This window comes from Hyperoodon ampullatus (assembly GCF_949752795.1).
Source record: "Hyperoodon ampullatus genome assembly, chromosome: 10".
NCBI lineage: Eukaryota > Metazoa > Chordata > Mammalia > Artiodactyla > Ziphiidae > Hyperoodon > Hyperoodon ampullatus.
Genome location: NC_136923.1, coordinates 6,465,325 through 6,485,456, shown reverse-complemented (window position 1 = coordinate 6,485,456; position 20,132 = coordinate 6,465,325). Strand labels below are relative to the sequence as shown.

At 39.2% G+C, this 20,132-nt stretch overlaps 1 protein-coding gene across 1 annotated transcript in view; it reads left to right on the top strand.

Moving 5' to 3' along the window:
* The window catches only part of ATG7 (autophagy related 7), a gene marked incomplete at its 5' end in the record, with an annotated part of 223,312 nt that overhangs the window by 93,471 nt on the left and 109,709 nt on the right, over positions 1-20,132 (top strand). Inside the window, one exon of the mRNA XM_079713922.1 lies at positions 10,664-10,786. Coding sequence (XP_079570048.1) covers positions 10,664-10,786 — 123 coding nt within the window. The remainder of the gene's footprint in view (positions 1-10,663; positions 10,787-20,132) is intronic.

Genomic DNA, 20,132 nt, shown 5'->3' with positions numbered 1-20,132 from the left:
TTCTTTGTCTCTTAGCAATGTTGAAGTCTATTTTGTCTGATATTAGTAAAGTCTCTCCAACTCTCTTTTGGCTTCTATTTGCATGGAATATCTTTTTTTAAAAAGCAACTTTAGGGAATTCCCTGGCGGTCCAGTAGTTAAGACTTGGTGCTTTCACTGCTGGGGCTGGGTTCCATCCCTGGCTGGGGAACTACGATCCCGCAAGCCGTGCTGCTCAGCCAAAAAAAGAAAAAAAGACTTCACTGAGATATCATTGATATATAAAAATTATATATATTTAAGGTATACAAATTAATGTTTTGATATATATATGTATATATATAGTGAAATAATCACCACAGTCAAGCTAATCAACATATCCATCACCTCCAGCACCAGTAGTTACCATTGTGTGTGTGTGTGTGTGTGTGTTGAGAAGTTTAATTTCAGATCTATCCTATTAGCACATCTCAAGTATACAATATAGTATTGTTAACTGTCATCACTGTGCCATACATTAGATCTCTAGAGCTTACTCATCTTGCATAATTGAAAGTGCATGGTATATCTTTTTCTCTTCTTTTACTTTCAACTTATTTGTGTCTTTGAATCCAAAATGAATCTCAAGTAGACAGCAGATAGTTGGATCATGCTTTTTTTTTTTTTTTTTTTTTTTTGCGGTACGCGGGCCTCTCGCTGTTGTGGCCTTTCCCATTGCGGAGCACAGGCTCCGGGCGCACAGGCTCATCAGCCATGGCTCATGGGCCTAGCCGCTCCGCGGCATGTGGGATCTTCCCGGACCGGGGCACAAACCCGTATCCCCTGCATTGGCAGGCAGACTCTCAACCACTGCGCCACCAGGGAAGCCCCATGCTTTTTTAATGCATTTTGCTGTGTCTGCCTTTTAGTTGGAGTCTAATTCATTTACATTTAATGTAATTACTGATAAGATTTACATTTGCAATGTTGCTATTTGTTTTCTGTGTGTCTCATGTATTTTTTCTTCCTGTATTTCTCAATTACCACCTTCTTTTGTGTTAAATAGATATCTTCTAATATACCATTTTAATTCCCTTGGGTTTTTTTATATTTTTTTAGTTAATTTCTCAGTGGCTGCCCTGGGAATCACAGTTAGCATCTTAATTTATAACAGTGTAATTTGGTTTATCATCAACTTAATTTCATTAGTATACAGAAACTTTGCTGCTGTATACATCTGTTTATCTTTCCTTCCTTTGTGTAATTTCCTTCGAAATTACATCTTTATACATTATATGACAACACAGATTTATAATTATTGCTTTATGCATTTGTATTTTAAATCACATAGGAGAAAAAAAATTACAACAGAAATATATTTAGTCTTTTATATTTATCTATACAGTTACCGTTACCTGTGTTCTTTTCTAAATGTGGATTTGAGTTACTGTCTAGTATCCTTTCATTTCAGCCTGAAGGACTCCCTTTAGTGTTTCTGACAGGGCAGGTTTGCTAGTGATGAATTCTTTGTGTTCTGTTTATCTTGGAATGTGTTAATTTCTCCTTCATTTTTGAAGGTTAGTTTTGCTGGGCATGGAATCCTTGGTTGAGAGTTTCTTTTTCTTTCAGCACTTTGAGTATTTAATTACACTACTTTTGGTCCCTGTGGTTTCTGATGAGAAATTGGCTGTTAATGATTCCTTTTACATGATAGGCTCTTTCTTGTGTTTACAAGAGTCTCCCCTTGTCTTTTTACAGTTTGGTTATGTGGTATGTAGGTGTGGATCTCGTTGAGTTTATTCTACTTGGAGTTGAGCTTCTTGGATGTATAGATTAATGTTTTTCATCAAATTTGGGATGTTTTCTCCCATTATTTCCTCAAGTATTCTTTCTGCCCTTTTCTGTCTCTCCTATCTTCTGAAACTCCCATTATGCGTATGTTGGTATGCTTGATGGATATTTAAGGCTGTATTCATTTTTCTTCATTCTTTTTTCTTTCTGTTCCTCAGACTGGATAGTCTCAATTGACCTATCTTCATGTTCAATGATTCTTTCTGCAACTTGCCCAAATCTACTATTGAGTGTCTCTCATGAATTTTTCAGTTGTACTTTTTAACTCCAGAATGCCTCTTGGGTTCTTTTTTATAATTTCTCTATTGGTATTCTGTATTTTGGTGAGGCATTGTTCTCATACTTTCTTTTAGTTATTTGTACATGGTTTTTTTAGTTCTTTGAACATACTTAAAATAGCTGTTTTAAAGTCTTTGTCTAGTAGGTTCCTCGGGGACAGTTTATATAGACTGATTTTGTTTTGTGAGTAGGACATACTTTCTTGTTTCTTTGTAATTTTTTGTTGAGAACTGGACATTTTCAATAATATCATGCCACAATTCTGGGAATCAGATTCTCCTCCTTCTCTGTGGTTTATTGTCATTCCTTGCTGCTCCTGTTGTTTTTTATTTAGTGACTTCTCTAAACTAATTTCATTAAGTTTGTATTCTTTGTCCTGTGTAACCATCAAGTTTCTCCTCAATTAGCTTAGTGGTCATCTAATGATTGGATAGAGATTTTCTTAAATGCCTGGAACCAGTAAGTCCCCCAGTCTTTGCTGGGGGGCTCTGTGTGCATATTGGGTCATGCCTTCTGTGCTCAGATATGCAGTTAAGAACTCTACCTTACCCTTCATGTCCTACTTGCACACATCCTCATGATCAGCTAGAGGTGAGAGCTTAAGGCCTTCTCAGATCTTTCCTGAGCATGTGCATGACTTTGAGCATGCACCTAGCTCTGTGCCTGTGCATAGTCTTCTAGATTCCTAAGATTATGGAATTCCCCCAGATTTTCCTTTTAAGCTTTTTAGTCAGCTTATTGTTGCTTCAACTGTTAATTACCATCTCAGGAGATCACAGTGTTAAACAGTTGCTCCTGCTACTTTTCAACAACTGGTCCCAGGAAAAAGGCTTTCACACAGGGTGAGTTCTGAGTTTGGTTGAATAAAGACAACAAGCAAGTAGGGTCTTCCTTCCAAACAGGTGACAGTTTTGTGAATATGGGGTCAGAGCTCCTTCAGAGCTCCAAATTGCCTCCTCCAGTCACTGCCAGGCTGGTTTTCATTGTGGTAGTGTGTTGGTTTTCAAGGCTACAGTCAAGCTAGAAGGGGAAAAGGGATGGAAATGGGGCAAGTTAAAATACCACAAACCTCATTGTTTTTACTGTGAATCAGCTGCTTTTCTTAATTTCTCCTCAGATTTTGTTAGTATTCTCTTTTCTTTTATGGAAGAGAGCATTTTCAGAGGTCCTTACTCCACTATTTTCACTGATGTCACTATGTGTCATCTTTTCTGTACTTATCAAGCCCTATTTAGTGATAATAATTGTATTCTGAGTAATAAATGCAAAAAAAAGGTAATAAATGAATAACATTTCTGTTGCTCCTTGTAAACCATTCTTTGTCAGTGATTGAAGTCATAATGTTTTTTTAATCTAAGTGGGGAGATAGGCATGCAGTTGGATCCCCATTGTAGAAATGAGCAGACTCAGAAAGAGGAAGTGTTTTGCCCAGTGTTGCCAAATTACTGTCCATTGCATTTTGACTCCCAGTTTTCAGTTTCTTTCCTTCTACTCAGTTGGCCTTAGTAAATTTGTGATTTTGGTACGTGAAGATACCAAGATGTAATATTATTTGGCTTTTTTTAGTACAGTTGTATGTTGCACCATAAGAAGTTTAGTTAAAATACTAAAGTGTTGGAACTTTCATACTGTTGTCAATTATCTCAATTTGAAAGCTATTCAGTGTTTTGATTTAAAATCTCCTGTATCCTTTAAATTACCATTGTGCCCATTTTACATTTGGATGCCTAAGAAAAAGGTACACTATACAGTGACTTTAGGGAAAGGACAAGAGACTTATCTGTTTTATATTTTTGACATGCCAATAATTATCCTGATTAATGCTATACTTTATGACATGCTATTATGTTTCTTTAACTTGCTTTTATTTTTATTTATATTATGAAATTAGATCAATTTACAAGAAAGAAGAACTAATCTTAAAAATCTCATTTATATCTTTTCAGACTCACTTTTTAAAAATTTTTATACAATTCTTAAAGGTTACACTCCATTTACAGTTACTGCAAAATATTGGCTATATTCCCCGTGTTGTACAATACATCCTTGTAACCTGTCTTACACCCAATACTTTGTACCTCCCACTCCAACCCTGTATTGCCCCTGCTATTAAATATCTTGAACTCAGAGCAGCCCTCCTTTTTTAAAGTTTGATCTTATAAATCCTACCTGTGTCTAAATAGAGTAAGTTAACAGCAGCCGATTTAGTTAGGATGATAGCTACATGTTTCCATATGAAGCCGTTTTCTCATCCATTATCTGCTTTATATCACTGACGTATATAGAAAATAGGAACAAAGTTACTGAACATCTGGTTGATGTTTGAAAATGCCATCAACTGCTGATTACAAGGGACAGTGGGGCAGAGTATTTCTTTCAATCCCGTTGGCAGCTCAGTGTGCCATGGAGAGTGGTGGGGTCAGAGAAGACAAAAGGGAAAAAAGATCATCGGGAGTGGAATTACTCACGGAAGACTTCTTGCAGGTGATACTTGAGCTGAACTTTGAAGTGCAAGACCTCATTTGATAGGAAAGACGAGATCATTCTAGGTAGGCCAGCACCAAGAGGTAATGAGAAGGGAGCTGAAGCTTTTCCAAGGTGATGGTCCCAGGGAGGAGCTGGGAGTAGTGAAGGTGGAACAGTCGTGTTGTAAGGGCTGCTGAAATCAGGTCTTTTTTCCTCTTCTTTGATTCTTTTTTATGATGATGAGAGAAATCCCAGGGCACCAAGAGACAGAAACTGATCAAGGGGCTTCCTGGTGTTACTAGCAGTGCTTCCAGCTCATTATCCAAAGTGGGGGCTTCTCTACCCTGGCATGGCTCCCTCAGCAAAAGTACTGGAAAACAGAGTTTTGCCCTCAACTTGAAGTAAAGTCTCTGCAGACGACTGGGTGACTGTCCCTCAGAAGGGAGTGTTTTGACTCTTCTTTCATGGATTCTCATAGGATGGGAACTAAGGGTCCTGGTGGCTTCTAGCCATACTCTTTTATTACCCTATCTGGAATATTGGGCAAGCTTTTCCTAAGTTTTTTTTAGAATTCATGACCCATGTATATTTTTAAATCATCAAGAGCAAATAAGTTTCTAAACAACAAAGACTTTTAAGTAAGAGTTTTGCAGACACTGCGTGTTGCCATCCCCTTTTGAAAATATATTAGCTATTTTTTTTTTAGGTAGGGCACACAGTTCCTCGTGTCCTTGTTTAAGAATAACAGACAAGAGTTGCAAACTGTGAATCCATTCTGCTTCTCATGAACTGAAAGTCATTGCATGGTGTAGTCAGGAGATCTTAGACTCTATGAAAGGCACTCTACAGAGAGCCGTCCAACAATTGGAGGATTCTGGAGGGACTTAAACGCCTAGCTGGACAGTATAGTTTTTTGGTTTTTTTGTTTTTTGCGGTATGCGGGCCTCTCACTGTTGCGGCCTCTCCCATTGCGGAGCACAGGCTCCGGATGCTCAGGCCCAGCGGCCATGGCTCACGGGCCCAGGCACTCCGCTGCACGTGGGATCTTCCCGGACCAGGGCACGAACCCGTGGCCCCTGCATCGGCAGGCAGGCTCTCAACCACTGCGCCACCAGGGAAGCCTGGACAGTATAGTTTTGATCTAGTAGCCACCAAAGAGTATCGGCAAGAGAAGTGATATTCCTAAAATCATGTTTTAGGAAGAGATTCTACCATCTTTGTCCAGGGGTATGTGCTCATATACATCATGAATAAAGATAACCTAGCCTTACGGAATAGTTAAGTAAGGAAAATTGTGTCCATTAGGAAAGGATCTGTATCTTTATACTGAAAGAGTCATTATTATTTCTCTACTTAGCAAAGTACCTTTAGAATACTTACAACCTTCCAAAATGTAATGTGTACAAGACCGCATATTATATAATTTACTTAAGAGGTGTTATATGTTTTTTGACAGGTTGTTGCAGTGCTCAAATTCATTGTGATAGTATTTTTTTGTGTGATAATTTAAAACACATTTTTCCCCTTTAAGAAGGTTAAGATGTTTGTACAGGAAAAAAAACTCCTCCTACGTTTTATAAGCTGCTTATACTTGTAACAGAGATTAACTTCCCTGCACATAAAGGGAATACTGGAAAACTCTTGCATGATTAAATATGCCCCTAGGGGATTAAGTTTTTCCACATATTTTTCAAGCCAGAGCTATTAATAATGTTTCAGCCTTAAACTTGCTGTACATCCTGATTATGGGGGAGGCCTTCACTCATTCGGCCCTTGCTGTTAGTTTTTTCACTGTCCAGGTTTGTAGCACTACACAATTAGCTGTGGATGCGTAGGCTTGAAATCTCAGAGAATAATTAAGGTCTGACAAAGCACCATCTCTGGAGTTACTCCAAATTTGTTTTCAAAGTTTTTGCCCGTTTTTCACTCCCACGTCTTCTTTTTTTTTAAACCTTACTGGAAACCTAGCACAAAGTAGCTGTTTAATTACTTTAGTAGTTCACCCAGGAATAAGTGATCACTGGATGGACCTAGAGATTATCATACTAAGTGAATTAAGACAGAAAGAGAAAAATACCATATGATATCACGTATGTGGGATCTAAAATAAAATACAAATGAACTTACTTCCAAAATGGAAATAGACCCATAGGCAGAGAAAACTAACGTATAGTTACCAAGGGGGAAAAGAGAGGAGGGATAAATTAGAGGAGTTTGACATCAACATATACATACTACTGTATATAAAATAGATAACCAACAAGGACCAAGTCTATAGCACAGGGAATTATACTCAGCATTCTGTAATAACCTGTACGGGGAAAGACTCTAAAAAGAATATATGTATATATATGTATAGCTGAGTCACTTTGCTGAATACCTGAAACTAACACAACATCGTAAATGAACTCTATGTCAATTAAAAAAAATAACAGCAGTATTAATATCATGACTCTTAAAAAAAAGTAAGTTCACTAAACACACAGCATTTAGCATTTCAAAAAAGATCACTTACTTTCTATGCACATTTTTCCTGAGATAACATTCTGGTTTGTAAGGACTCCCATAATTACTGAGGCATTCAATTATTAAGTGCCTTTTTATCCAGGCATTGGATTGTCAAATTAATTTACTGTGGCTAATCAGCCAAAGACTGTACTTCGTTAATGCCTTGGGGCCTAACAGTCATCCCCTGCCTCTCCAGCTCTCCACGTTCCGTCTCTCTGTCCCTCCAGCCTGCAGGTCTTTCCTCACCAGCCTCAGGTCCCTTCATCGCTGCTCACTAGCCCCTCAAGTTCTTTGACCCTTTCTGGCCAGTCCTCAAGCTTATTAGATGGGTCCTTAACTATCTTTCTCCCCAAACTTATATTTTCTGTCCTGAGCAGGGGTTTTAGATTGTTTAGCACTCTTCATGCGCTGCTGAGCAGCTGCCCGTCTCACATTCCACACCCAGCTGCCCAGACTGTCCTCACCCCCCTCCAGCTCCATGTCCCACCCCATCCCCTTTTCTGGCAGCAGATGACCTTGCTGCCTGCTGTTCAGACCCTAGAGTTCCTCGGCCCCCAGTTCCCTTCTCTCCTAACTTAACACTTCAACTGCTTTGCTGGCCCCTACCTACACACTTGTGTGCCCGGGGCAGAGCCGCCCCTCGTTTCTAGCTCCAACTTCTTCATTAGGACTTTACATAGAGTTCTTCCTCTTCTTCTGAGAACTTTCTCCAGCACTGAAGAAAAAAATAAAAACTAAATTGAGATTTTAATATTATTTGACGAAGTAATATGTGCACATGGTTTTAAAAATTCATGTAGTGTAGAAGAATGTACAGAGGCAACCACTTGATGTCGGGTGTGTGTGTGTGTGTGTGTGTGTGTGTGTGTGTGTGTGTGTGTGTGTGTGTGTGTGTGTGTGTGTGTGTGTGTGTGTGTGTGTGTGTGTGTGTGTGTGTGTGTTCTTCCAGAGATGATATATGCAAAAACAAGCCTATGCGTATATGCATTTCCCTTTCTTCCTCTCTCCTCCTCCACCTTTATTTTTAAAATATTAATACTAGACACATGGTCTGGGCATTGCTTTTTAATATATCTCTGTGTTGGAAATCAGTTTATGTTAGTACTGTAGAACTACCTCATTCTTTTTTTTTTAATCTTTATTGGAGTATAATTACTTCACAATACTGTGTTAGTTTCTGTTGCACAGAAGGTGAATCAGCCATATGCATACATATATCCCCGTATCTCCTCCCTCTTGCATCTCCCTCCCACCCTCCCTATCCCACCTCTCTAGGTCATCACAAAGCACCTAGCTGATCTGCTTGTGCTATGCTGCTGCTTCCCGCTAGCTAACTGTTTTACATTCGGTAGTGTATATATGTCGATGCTGCTCTCACTTCGCCCCAGCTTCCTGCCCTCCCCCACCATATCCTCAAGTCCATTCTGTACGTCTACGTCTTTATTCCTGCTCTGCCACTAGGTTCATCAGTACCTTTTTTTTTTTTTTTAGATTCCATATATATGTGTTAGCACTACAATGAGGTATCACCTCACACTGGTCAGAATGGCCATCATCAAAAAATCTAGAAACAGTAAATGCTGGAAAGGGTGTGGTGAAAAGGGAACCCTCCTACACTGTTGGTGGGAATGTAAATTGATACAACCACTATGGAGAACAGTATGGAGGTTCCTTAAACTAAAAATAGAACTGCCTCATTCTTTTAATGGATCCTGGTTATGTCCTTGATTGTAAATATACCACAATTTAGTTAACCAGTCCCCTTTAAAAGGGTAGTTATTCTTAATCTTTTGTTGCTGCAAACGGTGTTGCAGTGAGTGTCCTTACACATCAGTCTTTGTGCCCATGCAAGCAGGGTAAAAGCAGGAATGGTGTGGGCATGCTGTTTAAGAGTCAACATTCTCATCATCAGGTTTTCTTCAAAATGTTCACTGTGTAAACTAAAAGATAATTGAATATTGAAGAATATTGAAAAAAAGGGAATCACAATTCCCCAACCCTCAACAACAACAAAAAGTCTTTGAAAAGTCTTTGAAGTGGAATTGCTGGATTGAAGGACTTATACATTTTCATTTCTGAATGGAGAAAAAAATTTTCTAATTCTTCTTTCTATATCGTGTTATTGCTTCTCCAACCTTTGTGTTCATGTGTTGATTTCTTAGATTTATCTTCAATGTCTGCTTTTTGAAACTTTCATCTCTTTATTTATTCTGAGTTTTGAGAGAATTTCCAAGACATTATGGTTCAGTGTTTGCTTTCTGCAGTTCACAGTTCTTATGATCGTGGAATTTCTAAACGTGATAGTCATTTTTTTGGTGTGTGTGTGGTTTGCTTTTAGGTAGTCATATGTTCTTACATTGTTCTCAGAAGACTAGTGGTCTCCTATCTTTTGATCTTTTTGTTGAAGGACAACATGTATATGAAAACATGCTTGATAGTTTTTCACAAAGTATACCTTTGTAACCAGAACCCAGATAAAGGAACAAATATTACCAACATCTCAGGACCTCTCCTGTGCCCCATTCCAATTACAGTCCTTCAGTGGATAACCACTCTCCTGACTTTTACACCACAGGTTCATTTTTTAAAAAAACTTTATATAATTGTAATCCTGTAGCACATACCGCTTCTCCCTTCTATTGTTTCACATTATGTTTGTGAGAATTATGTATATTGTTGCATGTAGTTGTCTGTTTGTTTTTATTTCTGTATGTTACTCCATTGCATGAATAAACCACAGTTTGTTAATTCATTCTACTATTGATGGACACTTGTGTAGCTTCTAGTTTGAGGCTATCATGAATAGTGCTGCTATGGATACTTTTGTTCAGGTCTTCTGATGCACATATGTACATATTTTTTGTTGGATGTATATATCTAGGAGTAGAATTTCATGATCACAGGGCATATACATGTTAAACCTCTAAAGCAGTTATCTCATTTTGCCTTCCCATGAGAATACTGGTTGTTCCACCTCCTTGTCAGTACTTGGTATTTTCTGTCTTTTTCATTTTAGCCATTCTGGTAGGTATGAAGTAGTAGTTCATTGTGGTTTTAGTTGTCATTTCCCTGATAACGTGTAATGTTGAGCAACTCTTCATATGTTTATTGACTATTTGGGCAACTTCTTTTGTGATATGCCTGGTGAAATTCATTTTTACATTAAAAAATTTTTTTAATGCATTTTACTAGCTAGTAGGCCACATTTCCGACCCTTTTGTCCCCACCCTTTCCCTTTATCCTTAAAAAATTTTTTTCTTGACTCTTCTCTTGCTATTATTTTTCTTCTAAAAAGTGAACTTTAGAATCAGCAACCTCAACTCTTCTAGAAGTTTTAGCGAATTTGCATGTAACTTACTTTGTTTGAGAAATACCATCATCTAAATTGGAAGATGATGTTGTCATTCTTTCTAAGAAAGAGAAAATAATAAATCCTAAGCCCTCACAGTTTTTTGCCTACCATATTGATTTTTCCCATATTTAATTTTTAATTCTAGTTTTAGTTCCATTTTTGACAAGTGATTATTAGAAGTGAAACTCTTAATATGCATTTAAAGCCTACAGCCCCCTTAAATCATCTATATGTATAAATATCTTACAGGTTCTTGATCAGTATGAACGAGAAGGATTTAATTTCCTGGTGAAGGTGTTTAATTCTTCGCATTCCTTCTTAGAGGATTTGACTGGTCTTACGTTGCTGCATCAAGAGACCCAGGCTGCTGAGGTAAGACTAAAACAAACATTTTGTTCGCAAGACTGATGTGTTTCAAACCTGTTTGGTAATCGGATTTATGGAAAAGGAAGGAAGCAGTTCATTACCATTCTTTCCTTAGGACAAAATCGCTGAATAAGTCTGCTAGTTATCAGAAAATGAACCTTCTGCAGCTGCTGGATGATGCAGTGTGCAGGTTATTGTGTGGTAGGTTCCAAATGCACAAAATTGCTGATAAAGGAAGTACAGGTTATTGATTTCCAAGCACCTCTGGTCCTTACTGAAGAACAGCATGCCTGTGGCCCTTGGAGGGTTGGCTGTGATGTCCATACATTAAAATGCAAGTCAGGGAAGACATTGGACTCTGGCCATGTCTTTTATTTCACAACTGAACCCATCTTTGTAGGCCACTGAACCTCACCACGAAATGGCTTCCTCAGTTACAACCTAAGAGAGTTTTGTTTTGCTTGTCGTTTAGAATATTTTGCAAATTGTAATTTCCTGGGTTGCTACCATTGTGTGTGTGTGTCTGTGTGTGTTTTAAGACAGGGATTACAAACTAGATTATCATTTTGCTTTTCCAAATGCTCACTGTACTTAGAAAAGGGTATGCTGTGTATGTGTGGCACTGTTGGGTCACTTGACCAAACAGACAGTTCCTCAAAATGGATGAATGAGATTAAATGAGATTAAACCAACATCTCCCCCAGCCATTCCCTACCCACCTCCAACCCCCACCCCACCCCCACCCAGTAGCCTAGGTAAAGAAGCTCTTAGGAAAAATGTGGCCTGTCATAGCGTTTCCGCAAGCTGCATAAGGAAAACCTTGAGTGCCTGTATCCTATGGGAGTGGAACACTTGCAAAGTGACCATCAGTCCCACAGTAACTGATGTTGAGAGTAACATAGTTCCTCTGTTGAGTAACAGATGTTGAGTAACATAGTTCATTGATTTCTGCCTGGGGTTTTGTATGCTCAACATTGGGGGAAGCCCCAGTGGTCAGTGAGTGATGGTCAAGCCCAATACTGCACTAGCTGGTGGTGAAAAGGCTGGTGTTTGCAAGACTGGAACTAGCCCTGAGTATAGGAAAACGATGTAGAAATAGCAGAAGGAAACCTTGTGAAGCTTTCAGCAGACCGGAGTAAGAGTTTTAGCCACCCCAGAAATACATGATAGTGCTCTTCTAGTGCTAGACTTAGAGCTGAAACTGATTCTTCTTTGACTTGCTTTGGTGTCCTCTGGGCATTCAGCAGATGCAATCTTCCACTTATGACCAATAGTTAGACCTACATAGGGTATCTTAGCTTCATTTTCAGGAGATGAATGGCATCTCTACAGGACTTTAAGAGACGTTGAGATGTTCCTCAGAGCTGTGATTGGCTTCCCAGATATGGTTCAGAGTATCATGTTGATCATGGCTGCCATTTTTTCTTTTGAGCAGTGCTGATGGCAAGGGAAAAATAACTTACGGGTCTTTTCAACCACACAGTCATTTGACTAGTTGGCTGGGGGAATTTTTCCACCCAGCTAGAAATAATTCGCATACTTCTCTTTAACTGCCTGGAAGAATTGCAACTTGAAATTGATCCCGTGTTTCACTCTTTAAAAACAGAGCAGATGCTAGGATAATGGGCCGATTCCTTCATTAAACCTGGCTTGTTTTGCATTTTGGTTGGTCAAACGTTCATAATCTTTTCAAAGACCCAGAAGGAGAAGGGGAAGTTTGAGAGCAATATCAGCTAGGTGGTAGGGCGGAAGGGGGTATGATTTCATCCACAAGTCTTATCTTTCTTTTTGAAGTTTTCCTCTATTAAATTACATTTATAGTTTTGGAATCATAAGTTACACATCAAATTTTAGATTAGAGGTGGTAAACTGGTTGGCCTATGAGCCAGATATGGCTTACAGGTGTGTTTAGTTTGGCCTACCCTACGTGTTAAATTCTGAATAAAGCCAACATTTAAAAATTTAAAAATTATGAGTTTTACCTAAAAATATGAATGTTCCCATTTCCAGCTTCTTTGAAAAATCAGATCTGGCAGCCCCAGGCCTGCATTCCTTTATAGTGATGTTAGCTGGAGCCAGGAAGAAAATTTTATAGATAAATAATGCACTTGATACAAAGTTTTAAAGGCATAAAAATATTCTGTGTGGAAAGGAAACCTTCCTTCTGCACCTGTCCCTTAACACCCAGTTCTCTTCCTGGAGACACACACTGCTGTTAGTTTCTTGCCCAAAGGTATTCTTTAGGTGAGGATGCTCTGTTTAGAAAAAAGGTTGTGAAGAACCTAGGGGCAGGACAGGAATAAAGACGCAGACCTGATAGAGAATGGACTTGAGGACACGGGGAGGGGGAAGGGTAAGCTGGGACAAAGTGAGGAGTGGCATGGACATATATACACTACCAAATATAAAATAGATAGCTAGTGGGAAGTGGCCGCATAGCACAGAGAGATCAGCTGGGTGCTTTGTGACCACCTAGAGGGGTGGGATAGGGAGGGTGGGGGGGAGGGAGACGCAAGAGGGAAGAGGTATGGGAACATATGTATATGCATAGTTGATTCACTTTGTTAAAAAGCAGAAACTAACACACCATTGTAAAGCAATTATACTCCAATAAAGACGTTTAAAAAAAAAAAAAGAGGTTCTTCAGTTGATGACCCTTATTGTTATTGGAATTTGCAACTCCTGTCTTAGGAAAGGATTATTCTTTTTCTTAAAAAGCTCTGAATAGGATTGTGTTTTAAAAAGATAATTCTCACCAGCAGACCTCAGAGCAACAAAAATCATTGTGTTGCCTATATTATTTTACGTTACTGTGAGAAATGTGTGTGTAAATAAATAAGTATGAATATCAAAAAATATATACATATACACTGTGTAAAGCTAGTGTTTTGATTTGCATAGTTGATTCCCAGTGCATTTTTCAGTAATAAAAATACAAACTTCTGCGTCCCATATAGAAAGGTCCCAACTTACTTATTTTAGCAATGCAATCAGGAATGCCCAAATAATTCTCATCTTAGACTGTTTTCACCCATCAACACTGGAATTGCAAAAGATATGTGACAGTATCCTGTGATACATTGTTTACAAAATATGTATTTGTACAAATAGTAGCTTTAAAAAAAAACCTTTACTGAACATCTTTTGAAAACTTGGTAGCAAGGCACTATGCTAGTGACTGAATACAGAAGTTAATGAAATGAGTTCACAGTCTAGTGTGCAAAGCAGAGACGTAAATAGTGAACTCTAGTATCATCAGAAATGTTTTAGTCATTTATACATTAGGTGCTGAGGGAGCAGGGGAAGTTACTCCCTGGGGGAGTAGGGATGTCAAGGAGAACTTCCCAGGGACCAAATATTCCATTTAGTTTTAAAGGATGAGTAGGCGCTCTCTAAAAATAAGAGTTGGATTTGGGCAGGGGAAGTGTACGGAGGGAGTCGGACAGGAGGGGAGGGCCAGGGCATCCTAGGGATAAAGGACTCAGAGGCCAGGAGTCTTTAGTGTGTCACTCAGATTGTGAGCATTTAGTTGGCGTTACCTGAAATCAGATAATGTACTTTTTAGTAACAGTTTTATTGACCTATAACTCACATACCATGAAATTTACCCTTTAAGAGCGTACAATCAGGTGGTTTTTAGTGCATTCACAGAGTTGTTACGCTGCTGTTTTTCCTAAGTTTAGTACCTTCTCATGCCCACGAAAAGGAGCTCCGTACCCACTGAGCTGTCAGTCCTTGTTCCCACCTGCTCCTTGCAGTCCTCATAACCACTCATCTCCCTGCTGTCTCGCGGGATTTGCCTATTCTGGACATGTTGCATAAATGAAACCAAGCAATGCATGGCCTTTGTGTCTGATGTCTGTAACTTAGCATGATGTTTTCTAGGTTCATCCATATTGTAGCAAGGTAATTCTTCTCAATTTAAAGAAAAAAATGTTTTGATGCTATTAAACTTTCTCCTATCCCTTAACACCTGTGGTCTGTCTCCCTAAATATATCCCCTTTATGAAGGATGAATACAAAGCTGATCCCGCTAGAGACTACAAATCCCTTTATTTTCATAGAAAGAGGCACAGAGAGAATAGATGGAGAGAGAGATTCAAGACAGAATCATCCGGATTTAGTGAGATTGACCAGTGCAACCCAGTTTTTTGCACCCATCTCCCTTCCATCATCAGGTCTACAAAAATGATTGCCCTTATTTTAGTCCAGGTTACTAGTTTAATGATAGTGCTGTTGAGATTAACAAACAAACTGCCAGGTTGGTTTCTGTTGGAGGAGGGGTCGAGGAGCAAGGTGCAGGGTGGGGACTGGCAGTGGGGTGGAGGGGGGCGCCAGACTCACAAAGGCAAGTTTGTCTTGGGGTATGATGGTTTTGAGGTAGTGGAATAAATGAGTGAAAACGACTAGATGGCATTAGAGACAGGAGGGAGATAGAGTTTGGAGAAAAAGAACAGAACTGGTAGATGGATTTCACAGATAAAATTATTCTGTTTCATTTAGCATAATGAGGAGAAGCTGTAGAGCTAGGATGCAAGAAAAATACTTAAATGAGAAATGTGTGTGGTATATTAATTTTATTTCAAGCTGTAGATTAAAAAATTTTAAATACCCACATCAGAAATGTTTTTGGTAATGCTAACATTTCATAAGGAAAGGGTATTGGACAGAGATTCGTGTTCTTTGTAGCCCATCTAGCTGCCAAATTGTAGGTGCATCTGCCCATGAGGTATTAAAAGGCCCCACTCAGCTTTTTACCCTCTTAAAATGTTGCTGGCTGAGTAGGGAATTTGGCATGGAGTTCTGACCTTTCCTTTCAAGACCCTTACTGAGAATGGGTTTGGATATTTGGAGATTGACCCCAGGTCCATATGGCTCCTAGATGGCTGTTTATCCCAGTTGGAACCAAAGGAAATGGCCTTAAAGTTGATGAAACACAAGATATCCAAGTCACGAAGCTGTTGAAGTGCTCACCAAATACCGTTTAAATTGCTGAATTTGTTGAAGAAAGGCTTAGTCTAAACCAAACATGTGAATGACTTAGCCATCTTTTCATAAAATGTGCTGTGACTTATCTTCTTAGGGTTATTTTTCATCAAGTATCAGTTCACATGTACTGATTGAGTTCCAACTGTGAGTTCAACATAGTGCTGTGGGAAATGCCAAATAATTTTCAAATTCTATCTAACTAGAGAGAAAACACTGATTATAAGGGTTAATGAAACAAGCTATATTGGTATATCCTGGAGATACTCAAATTCCAAAATTTCATGACCCAACTTTCCTGAAATATTTCATTCTCATTCTTGAAAGTTTGCAAGTTTCATGATTCCAAGATTAATTTTAGGCTATGTTTTCTCCCCTTGACTGATGCTGTATCATACAGTTATGTTTTTAGGATTGCAGTTACAGCATTCTTTCAAAAGAATTGCATTTTTGTTAAGCAGAAGTTGCTTTCTGCAGAATTGGGGATTAATGAATGATCATTTATAAAGTAAGTTTAGCACACCAGCTGTAACATAGGATGTAAGATCATAAACAGACTAGAAATGAGCAGGGCTCGGCCGATGGGTTGATTTTTGAATTAAAACTCAGATTTTGACTCATCCACTACAGAATTCAGAATTCTAGAAAATAAAATGCCCATTTCTCTCATAGCAGGAAAGTCATATGAAAAACATTATAGTCATGTGATATGACTTCATTGGCATGACAATTTACTGTTTAGCAAAGTAAATAGCACAATTAACAAGTGTTTCTGCTGGGACTTTTGCACTTACACTGAGTTTTTGGCCTCTCCCCCTTACAGCTGGTTTTGATTTGGTTCCTGTGGAATATTTTTGCTTTGTTTTGTTTTGTATTTAACAACAGTCAGATATTTATGTACAGCTTCATCAAGAGCCTCCGATGACAAATATGCCTTTGGAGGCCAGTAGAAGCTGTGGGAAACCCCCGTGTCAGCACTTAAACCTGTTGCCAATGGAGAGAAATCACTCTGGGGACTGACCTAGCCTGCTCGTGAATCCATTTCTCTTTTCCCAAGCCTTCTGCTAGCCCACTTCCAACCTGCACTGGCCCATCCTGAGACTGTATCCTGCCTTGATTTTTCCTTATGGAGCAATCCCTCAAGACACAGCTTTGGCTTTCTTTCCTTAAGTGAGGGGGGAAAGGCAGAAACAGCAGGCAGAAAGCCATTTAATTCTTACTTTGGAAACTAGAGCCTGGCTTTTGAAATAAGGCTTGGCAGTATCCCTTCAGAACTCACTTTATAAAATGAGTCACTTCTATTTGCTGTCAGAGCTATCTACATGGATTTGAGATGTTTAGATGAGTTGGTATTAGGGAAAGATCCAGTTGGAGGATGGACAGTGAAGCCTGGGCAGAGTTCCATACCCTTTAGAAGAGGAGTCTTGGATGGTACAGTCCACTTGGAGGTGTGTGGGAGAGAGAGGGGAAGAACCATAAATGCTGAGTTCAAACAGCTAATATTAAGAAATAGAACATGGAAACTGCATCCTCCTTAAATTTTAGTCCCTATTCTGCTAGTGTTCTCATGAGTACTTGAGTCATGAGAACATTTTGTGCATCAGTTTACCAAATTAAAATAAGGAGATTGAACCAAATGTGAAATCCTTTTTAGCTCTAGTAATTCAGTGATTTTGATTCAGTATACCTGGTATGACCAAGAAGTAAAGAGATGGCCAGTTTTTATATCAAAATGTTTTCAAATGCATCAGACTGATTCCTTTTTATACATTATACAAATATTCTCTGGTATCTTTCATATCTGGCTGCCATTGCTAGAAACAGTTCTGGTTGCATTCTTTTGAGACTTAGATCTACCTGTACTTTGAACCTTTTAATCACTTTTCATGCTTGGTACTGGTTGGTTTGTGTAGCAGTATAAAAATCCAAAATGGTGCCATCTGGCCAAATAACTTATTCTCCGGACTTCAGTACCGAGGACTTTTGGCTTCTTCATAAACTCAAGTCTTCCGTCACTTTAATTAAATATGTTTATAAAACATACCTTTTCATATAGCTTCCGAAGACAGACTCCAAAATCCTGTAGTTTTAAGTAATGGCAGCATCCTTAGAATGTTAAATGTATAATATGTGAGGAAGTTGTTTAAAAATCGGCCATATTACACTATAACCTTCATAGAGTGTATGAGTGCCTGAACTCTGGTTTGGTCAGAAGGCCTGAGTTCATAGCCCAGCTCCAACAAATGGCCAGGACTGCTCTGTTCACCCTTATGGGTTGTGCAGGGCAGAACCATGTGCAGTGGCCCTATGTGAGACCTTGGGTCATTTACTTCATTGAGCTTCATGTTCCTTATTTGTAGAATGGGATCAGTAATTTCTACTCCTCACAATTACTGTAAGCATTAAGTAAGAAAGCACCTAACAAAAAAGACAGATTAATTGGGCTCCATCAAAATTTAAAACTTTGTGCTTCAAAGGATGCTCTCAAGGAAGTGAAAAGACAGCCTATAGAATTAGAGAAAAAAGTTTTTTGCAATTCATTTATCTGATGAGGAACCGGTATCCAGAATATATAGGCAACTCTTACAACTCAATAATAAAAAGACATCTAGCTCAATTTAAAAATGGGCAATGGATTTAAATAGCCATTTCTTGGGACTTCCCTGGTGGCGCAGTGGTTAAGAATCCGCCTGCCCGTGCAGGGGACACTGGTTCGAGCCCTGGTCCGGAATGATCCCACATGCCGCAGAGCAACTAAGCCCGTGCGCCACAACTACTGAGCCTGTGCTCTAGAGCCATGAGCCACAACTCTTGAGCCCACGTGCCACAACTACTGAAGCCTACACGCCTAGAGCCCCTGCTCCGCAACAAGAGAAGCCACTGCAATGAGAAGCCCATGCACCACAACGAAGAGTAGCCCCTGTTTGCTGCAATTAGAGGAAGCCCGTGTGCAGTAACGAAGACCCAACGCAGCCAAAATAAATATATGTATATTATTTTAAAAAATAAATAGCCATTTCTTCAAAGATATATAGCTGTCCAGTAAGTCCATGAAAAGATGCTCAGCATCGTTAGCATCAGAGAAATGCAGATCAAAACCACTGTGAGATACCACTGCACACCCACTAAGACGGCTGTAATCAGAAAGATGACAGTAATAAGTGCCGGCGAGATGTGGAGAAATTGGAACCCTCACATACTGTTAGTAGAAATGTAAAACGGTGCAGTCACTTTGGAAAACAGTCTGGCAGTTCCTCACAAAGTTAAATAGAGTTACCATATGGTTGTGCTCTTCCACTTCTAGGTATATAAGCAAGAGAAATGAAAACATATGTTCACCCAGAAACTTGTACGCAAATGTTTATAACAGCATTATTTATCATAATAGCTAAAAGGTAGAAACAACCCACAGGCCCATCAACTGGTAAATGGATCAATAAAATGTGGATATTACATTTGGAATCATAATGGAATGTTATTTGGTAATGAAAAGGAAAGACAGCTACAACGTGGATGAAGGTTGAAATTATGCTAAGTGAAGGAAGCCAGTCACAAAAGGCCACATATTATAGTATTTCATTTATATGAAACGTCCAGAATTTAAAAATCCATAGAGTCAGAGAGCAGATTAGTGGTTGCCGAAGAGTGGGCGTGGGGACTTGGGGGGGAAATGAGGAGTGACCGCTTATGGGTAAGGGTTTCTTTCTGAGGTGATGAAGTGTTCTAATCTTGGATTGTGATAATGGTTGCACACTGTGAATGCACTAAAACCAATGAATTATACACTTTAATGGGTGAATTGTGTGGTAATGTGAATTACTTCTCCATAAAGATGTTTTAAAAAGAAAAGAGAGCAAGCGCACGGCCCCACGGCACGTAGCTGGGGGCTCTCTGTGCTTCCGCCTCCTCTCCTCTCTCTGTCCAGCTCCTGGTGGTCGTGATTTTCTGTTGGTGACAGTGTGCTCGCTGTCTGTAGGAATGAACTTGGTGTAGATGCAACAGTGATTTCTCATGTTCTTATTGCGTCTTAGTTTTCAAAGCCTTAGTCTCTGTGCACCTCGTTTAACCCTTTTTTGTAGCACGGGTAGCCAGTAAATACTTTGTTGGGGGTGGGATGCTAAAGGGGCCCACTGGCCAAGTGCATCCCTTGTGGGCTTTCTGGGAGAAGATAATGAACATGTCAGCCCCTAACGGAGGGGTGAGAGGAAGAGGAGAAGTGCTCTGTTGTTGTGGGTTGAAGCAGGTGTTTGACAGATCCATATCCCAACCTGGCTCTGAATTTTTGTAACTTCCCTCTTTATCACAGGATTTTATTTTTTCCCAAGACTTTTTATTTTGAAAATTCTCAAACATACAGAAAAGTTTT